Below are 13,753 nucleotides of genomic sequence, written 5' to 3' on the forward strand. Positions count from 1 at the left end.
TAGAACTAACATACTACACTGTATTATTGTGTCCAACTCGGGCTTAGCAGAGGAGCTCTGACATCAGTTCTTTACTCCCCTCAGTTGTACAGTGATTAAAAGAATAAACAAAATCCTCAGGATCTGCATTTTTGATGGTCAGGGTTTTTTTTGCTACCACCCTGATTTCTGCATTAATAGACTGCTTCCACCTTTAAATTTGCAGTTGAAGAAGAGTGTTGGTATTGGCATTTGCCTAATTGGGTTTGAAAATCAATCTACCAAAACACCTCTGTCGTAGCATCTAATTCGATATAAGTTCATGCTAAAAAGCAATTTGGTCCTTTTTTCACAGTATTGCAAATGTGCATTTGAAGAAAAAGTAGCAGGAACACAAGCTTTCTTTTCTTTGTTTAAATGCCGAGATGCAAATATGGAGATCTGTGTTTCCCCTAATGCTTTGTTGATGCCAATAACACTTAGAGCAGTTTGAGGAGAGGAGTCTCCTACCCTTCTGGAAAGTATAAGTTGTGTCATGGGCTGTTGTAGGGGAGCTGCCAAGCACAGGTCGTGGCAGGTGCAAACAGCTCGAGTCTCGGCAGGTTAAGAAGACAGAACTCATCTCAAAGTAAGATATTTATTTTGAACTGTAATGTTCTTTTTTGTTCTGACAGGCGCAGTAAATACAGTAAGGCTAAGCAGGAGGCAGATGAGGAGAAACATTTGAACCAAGGTAAAAGGCAGTGGTGCTTGGTGCGTTTTTTTTTTTTTTTTGGTTCGGTTCACAAAACATGTTCCATGTTCAGATGCTTGGCAAATAAGAGACGACATTCCTCGTGAGATGAATATGTTTCTGTTTTCCTTGCTTCCCACCATCCTCCTTCAAAACTAGGCACTTTAGTAACAGGGGCAATAGAAGCATCTGGGTAAAATTTTTGAGTTGGGAGAAAGGTTCATGAAATTTTTCAATTATTCCTTTCCACTGAAAGATTTCTATTTCTATGAAAAATCATGCTATCTAGGCTGTCTAGGCATGACTTTTCACCACAATATTCTGCAGAGGCAGCTTTTGGATGGACCAGAGGCAGTCCTGCAGGAAAGGAAATGCGAACTTTGCTACCCTATTTCCAGGGCTGAATCCTAGTGTTACTTCCATCCCACTTATCCGCTTACTAAAACTATTACCTGAGCTCTTGGATCCCAAAAAGGAAATGTGATATCTTTTATTCTCACAGGTCTATGGCCAGGCTGTTGGCCTGGCAGTGATTGATGGCAATGACTTGTGAAATTCATTTATTGGCAAAAGTCTGTTTCCTTACGTCAATATTGGGAAATATGAAAGTATTACATTAAAAAAAAAATCACGTTGAGGAAAAAATACATTAAGGCCTTCCTTCTTTCATCAGTCATTCCTGGCTTACAGTACATTTTTATTGTGCACTCTCTTTGCTGTTGTATATCATTAAGGCTTCAGTCTCATATGTTATGTGTTCAGCAGCATGTAGATCAGTGACTTCAAATAAAACATTTCTGCCTTGCAGGTGTTAGAACATATGTGGATCCTTTTACATATGAGGATCCAAATCAAGCTGTGAGGGAATTTGCCAAAGAAATTGATGCCTCCTGCATAAAGATTGAAAAAGTTATTGGTGTGGGTAAGTGCCAGAACTTTTGCATTTTTTGCAGTAAATATAGTTTAAAATTTGCTTTTAGGAAACGTGGGATCCTGTGATCTTTGTATGACAGTTTCCCAGAATGAACTGATTTAACATTTTGACAGTACAAACATGTGCTTCATGCTCATGATCATGGATTCTTGTGCCTTTTTCCTTAAGGGGAATTTGGTGAAGTATGCAGTGGACGTCTCAAAGTACCAGGAAAAAGAGAGATCTGTGTTGCTATTAAGACTCTAAAAGCCGGTTACACCGATAAACAACGGAGGGACTTCCTGAGTGAGGCCAGCATCATGGGACAATTTGACCACCCCAATATCATCCACTTGGAAGGAGTAGTTACTAAATGTAAGTAGGTCATTTTCATGACAAGGCCAATTTAGAAGTCACTAAGAAATAAAGTCTGTGGATGTTTTTTTCTTTTGTTTTGTTGTTTTTTTACCCTCTTTCCTGTGAAATGACAGATGGAACAGATCCACTGATAGCTAATAGGAGGAAATCAGTGTGGGACAAGTCATTAATCTCATTGTCAGCTATAAATGGGTTTATGATTTCAACTGATACTCTATCTGTAGGCAGCTTGTACAAGATTTTGTAGGGGGAATTAATACAGCAGGGGTTCACATTTTTTTTTTCCTTTTTGCTATGCCAAGCAGGCATCTTTCACATCTTTGCTAGTCTGAGCTGATTGTTACAGGATAGGCAAAAGCAGATGGTGAGCAAAGAATTTAAAATAGTTGGGAGAAAAATCCCAAAACAAAACTACGGAGTCATATGTTTAAGGTACAAAGCACAGATGTAAGGAGCAAGCCTTTGAAATGAAGTATTCTGTTTTAGTATGAAACTTGCTTATTTGTTTTTTTTTCTGATTTACAGGTGTGATAATTTCACTTTGCAGAAATTACTTGGCTTATTTTTTTGTTTGGTTGTTTGATTAAATTTTTGCTTTATTTATTTATTTATTTTTGTTTAAGTCTGTTAGCATTCACTGTGCCATGAACCCTGCCTTAGAAAGGCAATGACAGAGCTTACCAGATGCTGTTTCCAGGCTTGAGCTGAAAATACACCTGTGAGACAGATGCACTTGGGTCTGACTTGATGAAACACCACTGAAATGATGTAGTTATTGTCCCTACTCCGACCGCACTAGGTAGCGTGTTGGCAAAGCCTGACACTGGTTGCTAATCCTAAGAGACCCTTTGCATATAGGGGTTTGTTCTCAGGGCAGAAAGAGCAAAAAGAAAGCAGACAGTGAGCTTGTGAGCTGCTGTTAGAGCAGGAGCTGGTTGCTTACTCTACCACATAACGTTTCTGGACACTTCACCCCTCTAACAGTTGTGGAAAGGGGCTCGTATTGAGTGTCACTGTTTGCTTTTCAAGATAAATTCTGCTAGGGAAAATAGGTGCTTGGGTTTCTTTTGCCTGTCATTTACTGAAGGCCTCCCTCAAAACTGAAATTTAAAATAATGCTCTGTTTAAATTTTTCAGGTCTGATTCTCGTCTCTCTTTTGTTGTTGTTGCTTTAACAAAGAGGGGGTGTTTGTGGTCAGCTCACAGTGTTTGCTGCAGGCAATGATTTTTGAAGCACCTCTGTAAAAGCAAGGCAACATGGGAATCTTTATGTTGAAAACCCACTGAGGCTTGAACCCCCTTAGCTATTACAGCTTTAGCAGTTATAAATGGCTGTATGCATTTGCATAATGCAGTTGTCACTGAATTAAAATGATTTGAAATTTTCACCGAGGAGGTAGCAGCCTGACCCAAGAACGCTTCATTGCCTGGCTCGCAGTGAGCACTGCTCCTGCAGCAAGCCAGCTTGCTTACCTCAGAGCTCGCGTGTTTGGTAAACAGGGCTACTTAAGACGACATTTATCTCAATTTCTCCATAGGTTTTCTGAATGCTGTGATAAATGAATGCATTTAATAAACTGAAAATTAAAATGTGAGATAAATAGTGGAGTAGGTGGGGGTTGAGGGGAGAGAGGCAGCAAAAAACCGTGAATACATTATTGGCTGCTAGTCAAGTACTTTAATAATTGACTCACTGATGGTAACTTCTCCTCTCTCTTTCCCTCTTCTCTGCTAAAGAAGTGCCTGAGTAATGGAATTATGTGTTAATGCACTGAAAGAGTCTCCCTTTCTTCCTTTCTATGTTGACATAGTGTCTTTTGATTGAGGAAGGTTAATTAAAACTCATTTAGCTCTATTTGTTCAGTGGAAGCATTCCGGTCACAGTTGCAAAGGATAAATGAAACAGTGACACATGCAGATTTGGTTGGAGTTTTCTTTCTTTTTACCAAAGAATGCTGGCAAAGGTGAATTAGAGAGAGGATATTATTGTACTACATCTCTGTCCTTAAGGATGCAAGTACTCAGCCAAGGTCACTAAGCCCTACATCCAGAATAGTTTGCTTTATGCCATACTGTTTCTCCCCTACTTTGTTCATGCAAGTCAGAAAGGGTTCAGCTGCCAGACTGGCATTTCACAGGCATGCCAGTTTGCTTGTGACCAAAACACTAAGATTTTTGATACTGGTTGGAAAGGGGAAGGAGAATCGGAACAGTAAGTGGCCTGCAAAGGCTAGATTGGAACTGGAAAGGTGAACTAAATTAATGATTGGTGAAATAAGTGATGTGTCTCACATATATGTTGGTCTAAGTGAAATGATGTAAAACCAGTCATTAGTCCTTGTAGTACGTAGTTTTCTAACCCCCCCAAAAAGAAGAAAAGGACTGCTTCAAAAAGGGAAATCCCTCAAAAATAAAGGGAAAATCATCTTGATGAAAAACTCACTGAGATATAAATGAGGATGGGAACTTTCAGTGCTAAAATATTGCATGTTTTCAAACCATGTTGTTCTGGAGCAAAGACTTGCTGGTGACAGTAGCATGGAAAAGTTGAGCAGTTCTGAAACGTGATACCAAGACAGAATTGAGCTATGTGCAGTCTGTGATGTGTCCGTAGATCCCTTCTGTTTTCATAATGTTTTCGTCTTCAGAGCTGCCACAGAAAGTACTAGAGAAGCATTTTTCTTGGTCAGTGCCTTTTATATCAGAAGAAACTTGCTAGTTTGAGTAGCTAAAGCAAACAACTGGGTTGCCATGCCAGCCTGGTGTTGATGATAAGGTGATCCCCTGACTTCAGGTGGGCTTAACAGTGCTCATCTTGGGACTGGGCTTCTGCCATTCTGTCTTTGACAAGTCACTTACCTTCTCTACTCCCATTGCTCACTTTTAGAATGGAGATGATACTGGATTCTTTTCTGCAAATACCCAGAAGCTGAATATGGAGCATAATGAACCCCTTGAAATAATTAGTGTTACTTGTATGTACCTAAATGCTTCCAGTTTCAGCACTGTATGACTTTGTAAAGCACTTGAGGCAACATCAAGCATTACTTAGATATCTGCTGTTATTTATAGGCAGCAGAGTGCCTAGAAAGCATCCCCATGTCAGCGAAGTTGCATCACATTTCTCTTCAGATCGCCCAGGCTTGGTTCTCTGTATTGCAGAGGGGAAAGCTGAGTGCTGCTGAAGCATCTTAACTCATGTGACACAATTCATTGAATCATTTATCCTGTAGTTGAATTCATAAGGCAAATGGCTTTGGCTTGTTTATAAATAACAAGAGACAAAGGATACAGACTTGAGACAGAGAAAGTTGAGAGGAACAGTTTGTATTTTGCACTCTTGTCTTCGAGTACCTTGTAGCTGCTGACAGCTTCTAACTCGCCTAAAGCGTTGATCTTTTGAAAGAGAGGGAGACGAAAGCGTTCATGAATTCCATTTTAGAAAAGGAAAGCTTTCTAGTCTGTAAGCAATTTAATTACACTAAAGATTTTTGTCAAGTTTGAACAGATCTTTTTTTCTGAGCTCTCGATTATCAATTCATGTATTCCTTAGAGACCAGGAGCCACTTTAGTTAAAGACCTTGTCAATGAGTCAGACGAAGGGTTAACCTTCCAGATGGGGCTCTTTGAATGTTCCCAACCTATAATATTTCTTCTCTTGCTCCCCACAGCTGAGGCATAAGCTTGGTGCTTTTCAAATTAAATGAGATTGTGCAAGACAGGTGTCTTGGCAGTAAAATGATGTGCAACCCATTTTTATCCCATTAACATCGGTGTTCATCAAGAAATTGTGTTTTTCTTTCTGTGAACTCTAGGTAAACCGGTAATGATCATAACTGAGTACATGGAGAACGGCTCCTTGGATGCCTTCCTCAGGGTAGGTGATTTCTTCATAATAAGCTAAAGAGATTTTGTACTGGAAAATGTCTTATGGTTTCTTATTCTGGTTCTGGTTTGCCGAGGGATACTGAAAATTCAGCTTTCTAAAAGAAATTATGTTTGTACTTGGGAAATTCTGTCTCTTTTCTGGTGTTGTTCCTATCAAAAACACAGAGTAAATGTAATGTGGATGAATACAGAATAAACATGATGTTTAAAATAGCAGGGTCTTAAATAATCCATGTTTAATGGGAACAGATTTGATTTCTCCATTTTTGAAAGCATTGCAATGCTATAGACTCATTAAAACTGGATATATAGCAACCCAGATACTGCATCCGTGGAAGCTGTGACAAAATCTCTGAGTTTGTACTTTACGGGTGAATTATAGACGCTAGTCAGGAGAGTGGGGACATAACATTGCATTTTATTTGAGAGAAGATGAGGATCCAGCGATATTCTCTTGGCCAATTTCAGCAGTGGCAATAATGTAGCTTTTAGCTTAATGCTATGTGATTTTCTTCTTTTCCCCATACACAGAAGAATGATGGCAGATTTACAGTAATCCAGTTGGTAGGGATGCTTCGTGGCATTGGCTCAGGAATGAAGTATCTGTCTGACATGAGCTATGTGCATCGGGATCTAGCTGCTCGAAACATACTAGTCAACAGCAACTTGGTCTGCAAAGTGTCTGACTTTGGCATGTCCCGTGTCTTGGAAGATGACCCCGAGGCAGCTTATACCACACGGGTAAGGAGGGAGAGAAAATGTCCAGTGGGTTTTCTTGCCTACCTGATATTTTTGTCTGACTGTGTGAGAGGTTACAGTGGTTTGTTTTAAAGTAATCTCAGTCATAAAGTTAAACCTATATCACAGCATAAAAATAAACATTGGCCCAGACTCCATAACTGCTATAAATTGATGTAGTGTTATTGCTCCATCAATGGCTACATCAGTATTTCTTCTCTGAGATTGTGACCCATGTACTCATCTGGTTTCCTCAGTGTGCTAGGAGTGCGTGACAAGAATCTGATGCCAGAAATTAGAGCCTGGGCTTCTATTCCTTCTGATATCTACACATACGCATAATTATTTACAACTGGCTAGTCCCAGTGAGGTTTCATACAGCAAGTCTAGATATGCTACCAAAAACAAGAGTTAAAAATAAATACGTAAATAAATCGATTTTTGCCCATCACAAAGCTCATCTCGTAACTTTGACTCCAAATAATTTGGGCTGGGAATAGTGTGGGGCCTGCATTCCCAAGTTTGGAGGTGGTAAATGCTTTTGCGTCACTTTTTGTTTGTTTATTTGTTTGTTTCTTTCCTGTTTTGTCTATATTTCCCTGCATCCCACTAATTTTGCTAAGCCATTTTAATATGCTGCATGTGGAGTAGCGCTAATGCAAGTACTTCTGGGCACAGAACAACATCTCGACTGTTACCAGCCTTTGTACCAATACCTCTGTAATTAACATGTGCGTGGAAAAAAATCTCAGTTTATAAAGTCTCTTTTTTAAATTGCTTATTTTCTTCATTTTTAAATATCTGCCATTCTCCATCTGTTCTCCCTAGCGCAGAGTTTGTTTGCAGCGTTCACATTTTGCAGTTTAATCCCAGCACACATCCTTTAATGGATTCACATTCATTACAGGGAAAGATAGACTTGTATAGTATTAAATGCTGGGCAACCTTGGTATTTCTCACTTTTAAGGATGGCAAGTGGAAAAAGCAGAAGCAGAGGTCTGCAAAGCTGTATTCGGGGAAATCAAAGTTTAGGCAAACAAAAAGACAAGAAATGATTGAAAAGCTTCCCTTTGAATTTATTGAGTGCAGATACAGTATTATGTTTGTTCTCGAGTAAACTAGAGGGAATCAATGCAATTTGCATTACAGTGCATTGTCTTCATTTGGTATCAGCAATGAAGGATCAGGAAAATTTGGATAAACTCCACTGTACTCAAACAGCTAAATACAAGGAGCTTATTGACAATTTTTAGAATGACGACCATTTATAAACAATGTCTACGCATCTGTGTCTGAAAGGGGAATAGAGCTTTTTCATAACCAGAAATGATGCAGTCAAATGCAATTTTTAAAGCGTCCTTTCTTAAGAGAACGGTGCATTTTGCTCCCCGTTAGTAATATCTCATTAAAGTGATAGCATCCTGTAGCCCCATGAGGCACTTACTGCTACGAACTGATTCACAAAGGGCCTGATGCAAAGGCCAAAGGAGCCAGAAGAAGGAGCCCTTTTGATTTCAGTTGGCTTTGGAACAAGTCCATATTAAACACTTGAGAGAGATACTAGGACAATTAAGCATGCACATGCTGCACTCAGTTTTGGATAAAAACTATCTACAGGATTGCTGAGAAAAAAATTACCAAAATAAACTTAATCAAAAAAGCATGAAAGCAAATGAAAAAAATAAATGAAATCTTTGTTTGGCTTAAGTCATTCCCCAGATGAAACTGCAGGAAACCAAAAGCTCAATTAAAAACACCTTGTATATTAGCATAAACAAGAGGAGAAATTTGTGGCCTGGGATCACTCAGCTAACGCAAAATCGGATAAACAGGATGGAGTGAACTCCTTTTAAAGCAGTGCAGGGCCTCAGTGGCCCGGGTCAGGTGCCCAAGTGTTCTTACTTGTTTAGAAAGTACTGTAACAAGAGGCAGCTCTCTCCAACAGGTATCAAAAGCAACTCTGCAACCTGGCCTGGTGTGGTACTCCTCCCAGCCGGACTGGGAGAGCCCAGGGGCTTGCTTGCCTTCTCACATCTCTGGTAGGAGCTGGGACATTGCCCATGGGAAACACCACAGTATTCATAAATCTTTGCAGTTTATCCTCTCTTTATTTTACCTTTTTGAAAAGCAAAACGTTTATAATCCCATTTCTTTCTGAAACAGGCCAAACAGGTCAGACAGGCAAGCAAGGAAATAGCAATTAACAGCATATACTTATTTGTTTTGTCAACCAAATCTCTGAAATACACTTTGTACAACTCCTGGCTTTTTCTCATGCTTCAGCATAGCCCTAAGCAGAGATCTTGTAGAGGACTGATAAAAATACACTTAACAATGTACTGTTTCCCCTCCATGTGACTAAAGAAAACAGATGGGCAGCATTGCCTCCTGGTTGGATGTGACAGTTTTATGGCATGGAAAAGGGAAAGTGAAGGCCTTTTAAAGAATAATCTGGAATTGCATACAGGAAACCATTTTGTATTTGTAATGGCAATGTAGAACAGTGTCAGCCACGCACATGACTGGGTCAGTGACTCACTAGCCTGCGGTTTCTTTTATTTGTGACAGGGTGGCAAGATCCCTATCAGGTGGACTGCACCAGAGGCAATTGCCTACCGTAAATTTACATCGGCGAGTGATGTGTGGAGCTACGGCATCGTCATGTGGGAAGTGATGTCCTACGGAGAGAGGCCTTACTGGGATATGTCCAATCAAGATGTGAGTTTCCCTCTGAGGCTTCCTCTTCCTTTTCTCTCACTTTCTTCCCCCACACTGTTATCTTTTTCTGTAGATGTTCCCTGATGTGTTTCTATGTCTGTTGCTGTGCAGTTATAAAACACTCCAGGTTTTTAAAAGGTTATCATGAGTGGTGGATTCATTTTCCCATGGAACCTCTCCAGAGTAAAGAGTTCCCTGAATACTTCAAGTGTCGTCTGTGGTAAGGGAATAGGGGATTCTCTAGTTAGGATCTAACTTGTGAGCATATCTTTCTTCTATTCTTTTTTTAAGGAAACCTATTAATCAGTTAAAGAAAACAGAGGACAGAGGAGAATGGAGAAAAGAGAAATGAATGTATTTAAACTATTAGATCATAACACTGTAAAGAGATGGAAAAGTTGAATATTGATTCTAAATCTCAAGTTTATTGAAAATCTATATGAAAAAAACGCTTGAATTTAATGGGGTTTCCTATTAGTAGTTAATTCTTCAAACCTCAGAATGCTTGTAATTCTTCCAGATAATTTTATTTCTTGTAGGAAATCTGAAACAACACATCCAAAATCCAATTCTGATTATCAGAGCATCCTTGTGACAATTGCATAGGTGCCCCTTGAGGACATTAAGGAGCAGCTTTCCTAAATGACCGTTCTTAAATTATGTATGTCCTGTTTAAGTGTACCATCTGGACTACTTCAGTGTATTCCAAGAGGGACCGCACACAATGGCTGCTATTCCAGAAGAATATTTAATAATAATACCAATAAGAGCTTTTGCTAATAGATTTTTTATTAAATTAAAAAAAAAAATCAGTGGAAATGAGACATAGATTATCCATAATACTTTTCCCATGGAATTTGCAAACGTACAAAGGAAGAAAAAAATGTTAATCTGAATATATATGGTCATGGGAGTGGTTAAGTCATTTTACAAGTCATCTGCTTTCTTATGTAGAGCCGAACATTTTCAAAGAGTGTCTAGATGTGATGGCATTTAATCTAAACAGGGGGATGTAATTTTAATTTCCTTCTGATGTGAAATGTCTCTTTTGGCACCCAATCTTGCCTTCCTTTGCTAAGAGGAAGTCATCAAGACTTAGCAAGAAAATAAAACACCAGATGTGTCTGAGTTATATCAGGCATGTCTACACAACACAGTGGAGCTCAGTGCAAAAACCACGGAGCTAACATACTAGGCTGATACACACTGCTAATGTGCAGTGCTAGACCATGTCAAACAGCTAGTCTGAACAGGACAATCAAAGCCAACAATACTGTCTTTGCATCCCCTTTTTAGTACCTGGTGTAGACATACCATGTTTTTTCTCGTTAACAGCAGTAAAAGCCCTGCTTTCACAACAAAGCAGAAGTGGATTTGAAATTATTCTCCATGTCTGTTGAATAAAGAGGAGGCAAAAGGATCTTCTTACTTCCTGAAGTTGTGAAAACCACTTTGTGGTCACTGATTAGCTGCTAATAGCGCAAGCATTTTCCCCCCACTCTGTTCTCCCAGTGGATTTTAGCCACTAATTGGACAAGACCAGAACGAGGGAATTTAGTGCAATTCAGTCCCTGTGCACTCTTGGTCTTTAGTCTCTTGGTGAATCCTGCCAGGAAACTCATATTGATTAAGGCCTGAAGGCTTCTCAGCAAGTCCCTGTCATCTCAGAATTGAGTCCTGGTCATGTCCCATTCTCCTGAGAGAACTAACAAGCCATCAAAGTACTGAGCTCTGGAGCTGTCTCTGGAGGGTTTGAAATGCCAGCAGCTTGCAGTTTTTCTAGATCCTATTAAGTATGAGTTGCATAAGTGAGCTGCTGCATTGGACTACAGTAACTTTCTTGGTAAAGTTGCACCAAAGGGTTCCTATCTCTGCATTTCTTTGAAACGCACAGTGGTGAGCAAACAAGTTCTGTACAGGCCTGTATTACTGACAGAGATGAGCTGGCCCAGGAGAAGAGGAAGGAGGGGATGATCTGCTGTCCCCTAAAAATGATGGGAAAATGTTCATCACCAACATAACTATGTACCCAAAATTGACGGATGTTAAAGATTTGTTGTAGATCTATTGCTTTGCCAACTTTCTGTCCATTGAGGACAGTTTTGTCTTTTTTTCTATTTTGTCTTCCCTTTATCCCATGATGCCCTTTCATGGTACATTGCTGTGCTGTATCTGATGCCTGCTTTAGATGCTATACCCTTTTAGTTTTGAACTGTTGAGGAGAAATGACAGTACTGAGACCATCAACTGCTTGAGTCTGAGTGCAATCTTCCATATTGTTTCACTTAATTGTGGATTTGTTTCCATACTTCTGATTGCCCTAGGATAAATGATACTCAGCTGGTAGATGTGAGTAGTGTCTGATGTTCTCTAATGTCTTCCTAATTGTGCCATTTGCAGGTTATTAAAGCCATTGAAGAAGGGTATCGGTTGCCACCCCCAATGGACTGCCCCATTGCTCTCCATCAGCTGATGCTAGACTGCTGGCAGAAGGAGCGCAGCGACAGGCCTAAATTTGGACAGATTGTCAACATGCTGGACAAACTCATCCGCAACCCCAACAGCCTGAAGAGGACAGGCAGTGAGAGCTCCAGGTCAGCTGTGCTTTTGTAACGGTGATGTATGGGGGAGCAGAATGGAGGTGACAGGCAGAGCTGCAAGTCACCCAAGCTGCTGCTCCGGGATTAAAGCGTGCTCTGCCGAGCCGGGCTGCGCAGCAGGCGTTGTGCTGTGCAAGAGAGCACAGGCCGTCCTGGCACGCTGCCGAACCCAGCTGGGCACCTCAGACTCTCTTCGCTCTGTGAGAAGGAAAGTCAAATGAGCTACATCACACCATTGCTGGCCAGGTTTTTAACACAGTCTAAAGTATGTCCTGAAAAAGTTGTGATGCGGGCAAGCCCTGTTTGCAGCGTCTTTCCCTCTCCCACCTCAGTAAAAGGGCTTGAATGGGTTTCCTTAACGCAATGTAGGTAACAAGAGTGATGTGGTTTTCTGTAGGAAAAGTACATCATCAAGTTTTATAAACCCTAGATTTGTGTAGGATTTGCAAATGAGCATTACAGCCAACACCTTGCGGGCATTGGGAAGGTGTGGATTAATTTTTATGTGAATTTGAATTTAATTTTGTGGAAAGCCAGTTTCATGTCTCCACTGATCCCACATTACTTTTGTGTTTTGTTTTGTTTGCTGAGCATGGTATACCTGGTACGTGCAAAAGAAGCACAGTAGGAAGGAAACTCCCAGAGTTATAGAAACGACAAATCTTCGTTGGGACAGATCAGCAGCTTGTTTGAGCTGATGAAACACTGCTGAAGTAATAGGAGCTATACTAATTTACAACAGGTTTGCCCTATTGTTTTCAAATGCCTTTGTTTTGTAAGGTGAATTTGCTTACAACAAATGTGGAAAGAAGCTTAGTAGGGAAGAAACAAAAGGAAGAGAAGGGGAAAATATTTTTCAGAAGAAGAGAAGGTGCAAGAAAAAACTGTTGGGCAATACAAAATTCAGCTTCTTGATACAGTGAAGGAATAACAGAGGCCAGAGAGGTTCAGATTCAGCCTCCAACAGAAGCTGAAAAACATTCCGGAAAGGCTATTTTCATTTTTTAAACTCCCAGATCCTTTTGGGACCCCTACTTAAAATTACCATTATCAGAAGAGGGATTATTAATCCTGTGAGGCCACTGTCACCAGATACCTTCCAAACTGCCCTAATTGCAGCGGTAGCCTGGCAAACGTATCCGCCCTCAAGACTTAAATAATTTACATGGTGAGAATCACGATATGATCTGCTGTGATAATCTGAGAATTGCCGTATGAACCTACTCCATTTTGCTTTGTTTCCAGTTTACAGGTGCTTTCTGTAAATACACGTATTTTGCAAAAGTTCAAGGCCTGTTCAAGGTCATTCCATGTGCATGATTATTTTTAGATGCTTATATTTCTTTTCTTTGGAATACGAATTTCAAATTTGCATAAAACTTTATTAATATAATATATGACTTTATAAGTGAATCATAATTGTATATAATTAGGTTGCCATCATTGCTCTTGTGTTAGATAGTGTATAGTAAGAGAGCTGTACCAAGCATTACCGCCACGAACACGGTGCCTTAGGCAGCACATAACTCTGCTGTTGCACACCTAATCTTTGATGATGCGCGTTTTCAAACAAATTGCGAGATGATAATTGTTTGGGTTAGATAGACAGTAGTAATTTATAATGGCTTAATGAAACGGTGCGATTTACAATATACATGAAAAAATAAATGAGATACTAATAAGTGGAGTGAATTTTGTGAAAATAATTATTTGCAAATCTGTGCAAGGCCAAATGAGAAGCACATTCCGCAGTGCAAACAAAGATCAAAGCCCGCATCAGTCCGCCAGTCCTGGCACACGTGCTGG

General features: G+C 40.0%; 1 protein-coding gene across 1 annotated transcript in view; it reads left to right on the plus strand.

Annotated features, from left to right (window-relative positions):
* EPHA4 (EPH receptor A4) overlaps nucleotides 1-13,753 on the plus strand; it is a 99,281-nt gene that overhangs the window by 79,225 nt on the left and 6,303 nt on the right. Inside the window, exons 9-15 of the mRNA XM_040566876.1 lie at nucleotides 654-712; nucleotides 1,521-1,634; nucleotides 1,815-2,000; nucleotides 5,819-5,880; nucleotides 6,423-6,632; nucleotides 9,198-9,347; nucleotides 11,748-11,941. Of these exons, the coding sequence (XP_040422810.1) occupies nucleotides 654-712; nucleotides 1,521-1,634; nucleotides 1,815-2,000; nucleotides 5,819-5,880; nucleotides 6,423-6,632; nucleotides 9,198-9,347; nucleotides 11,748-11,941 (975 nt within the window). The remainder of the gene's footprint in view (nucleotides 1-653; nucleotides 713-1,520; nucleotides 1,635-1,814; nucleotides 2,001-5,818; nucleotides 5,881-6,422; nucleotides 6,633-9,197; nucleotides 9,348-11,747; nucleotides 11,942-13,753) is intronic.

This window comes from Cygnus olor, chromosome 9 (genome assembly GCF_009769625.2).
Source record: "Cygnus olor isolate bCygOlo1 chromosome 9, bCygOlo1.pri.v2, whole genome shotgun sequence".
Taxonomy (NCBI): Eukaryota; Metazoa; Chordata; class Aves; order Anseriformes; family Anatidae; genus Cygnus; species Cygnus olor.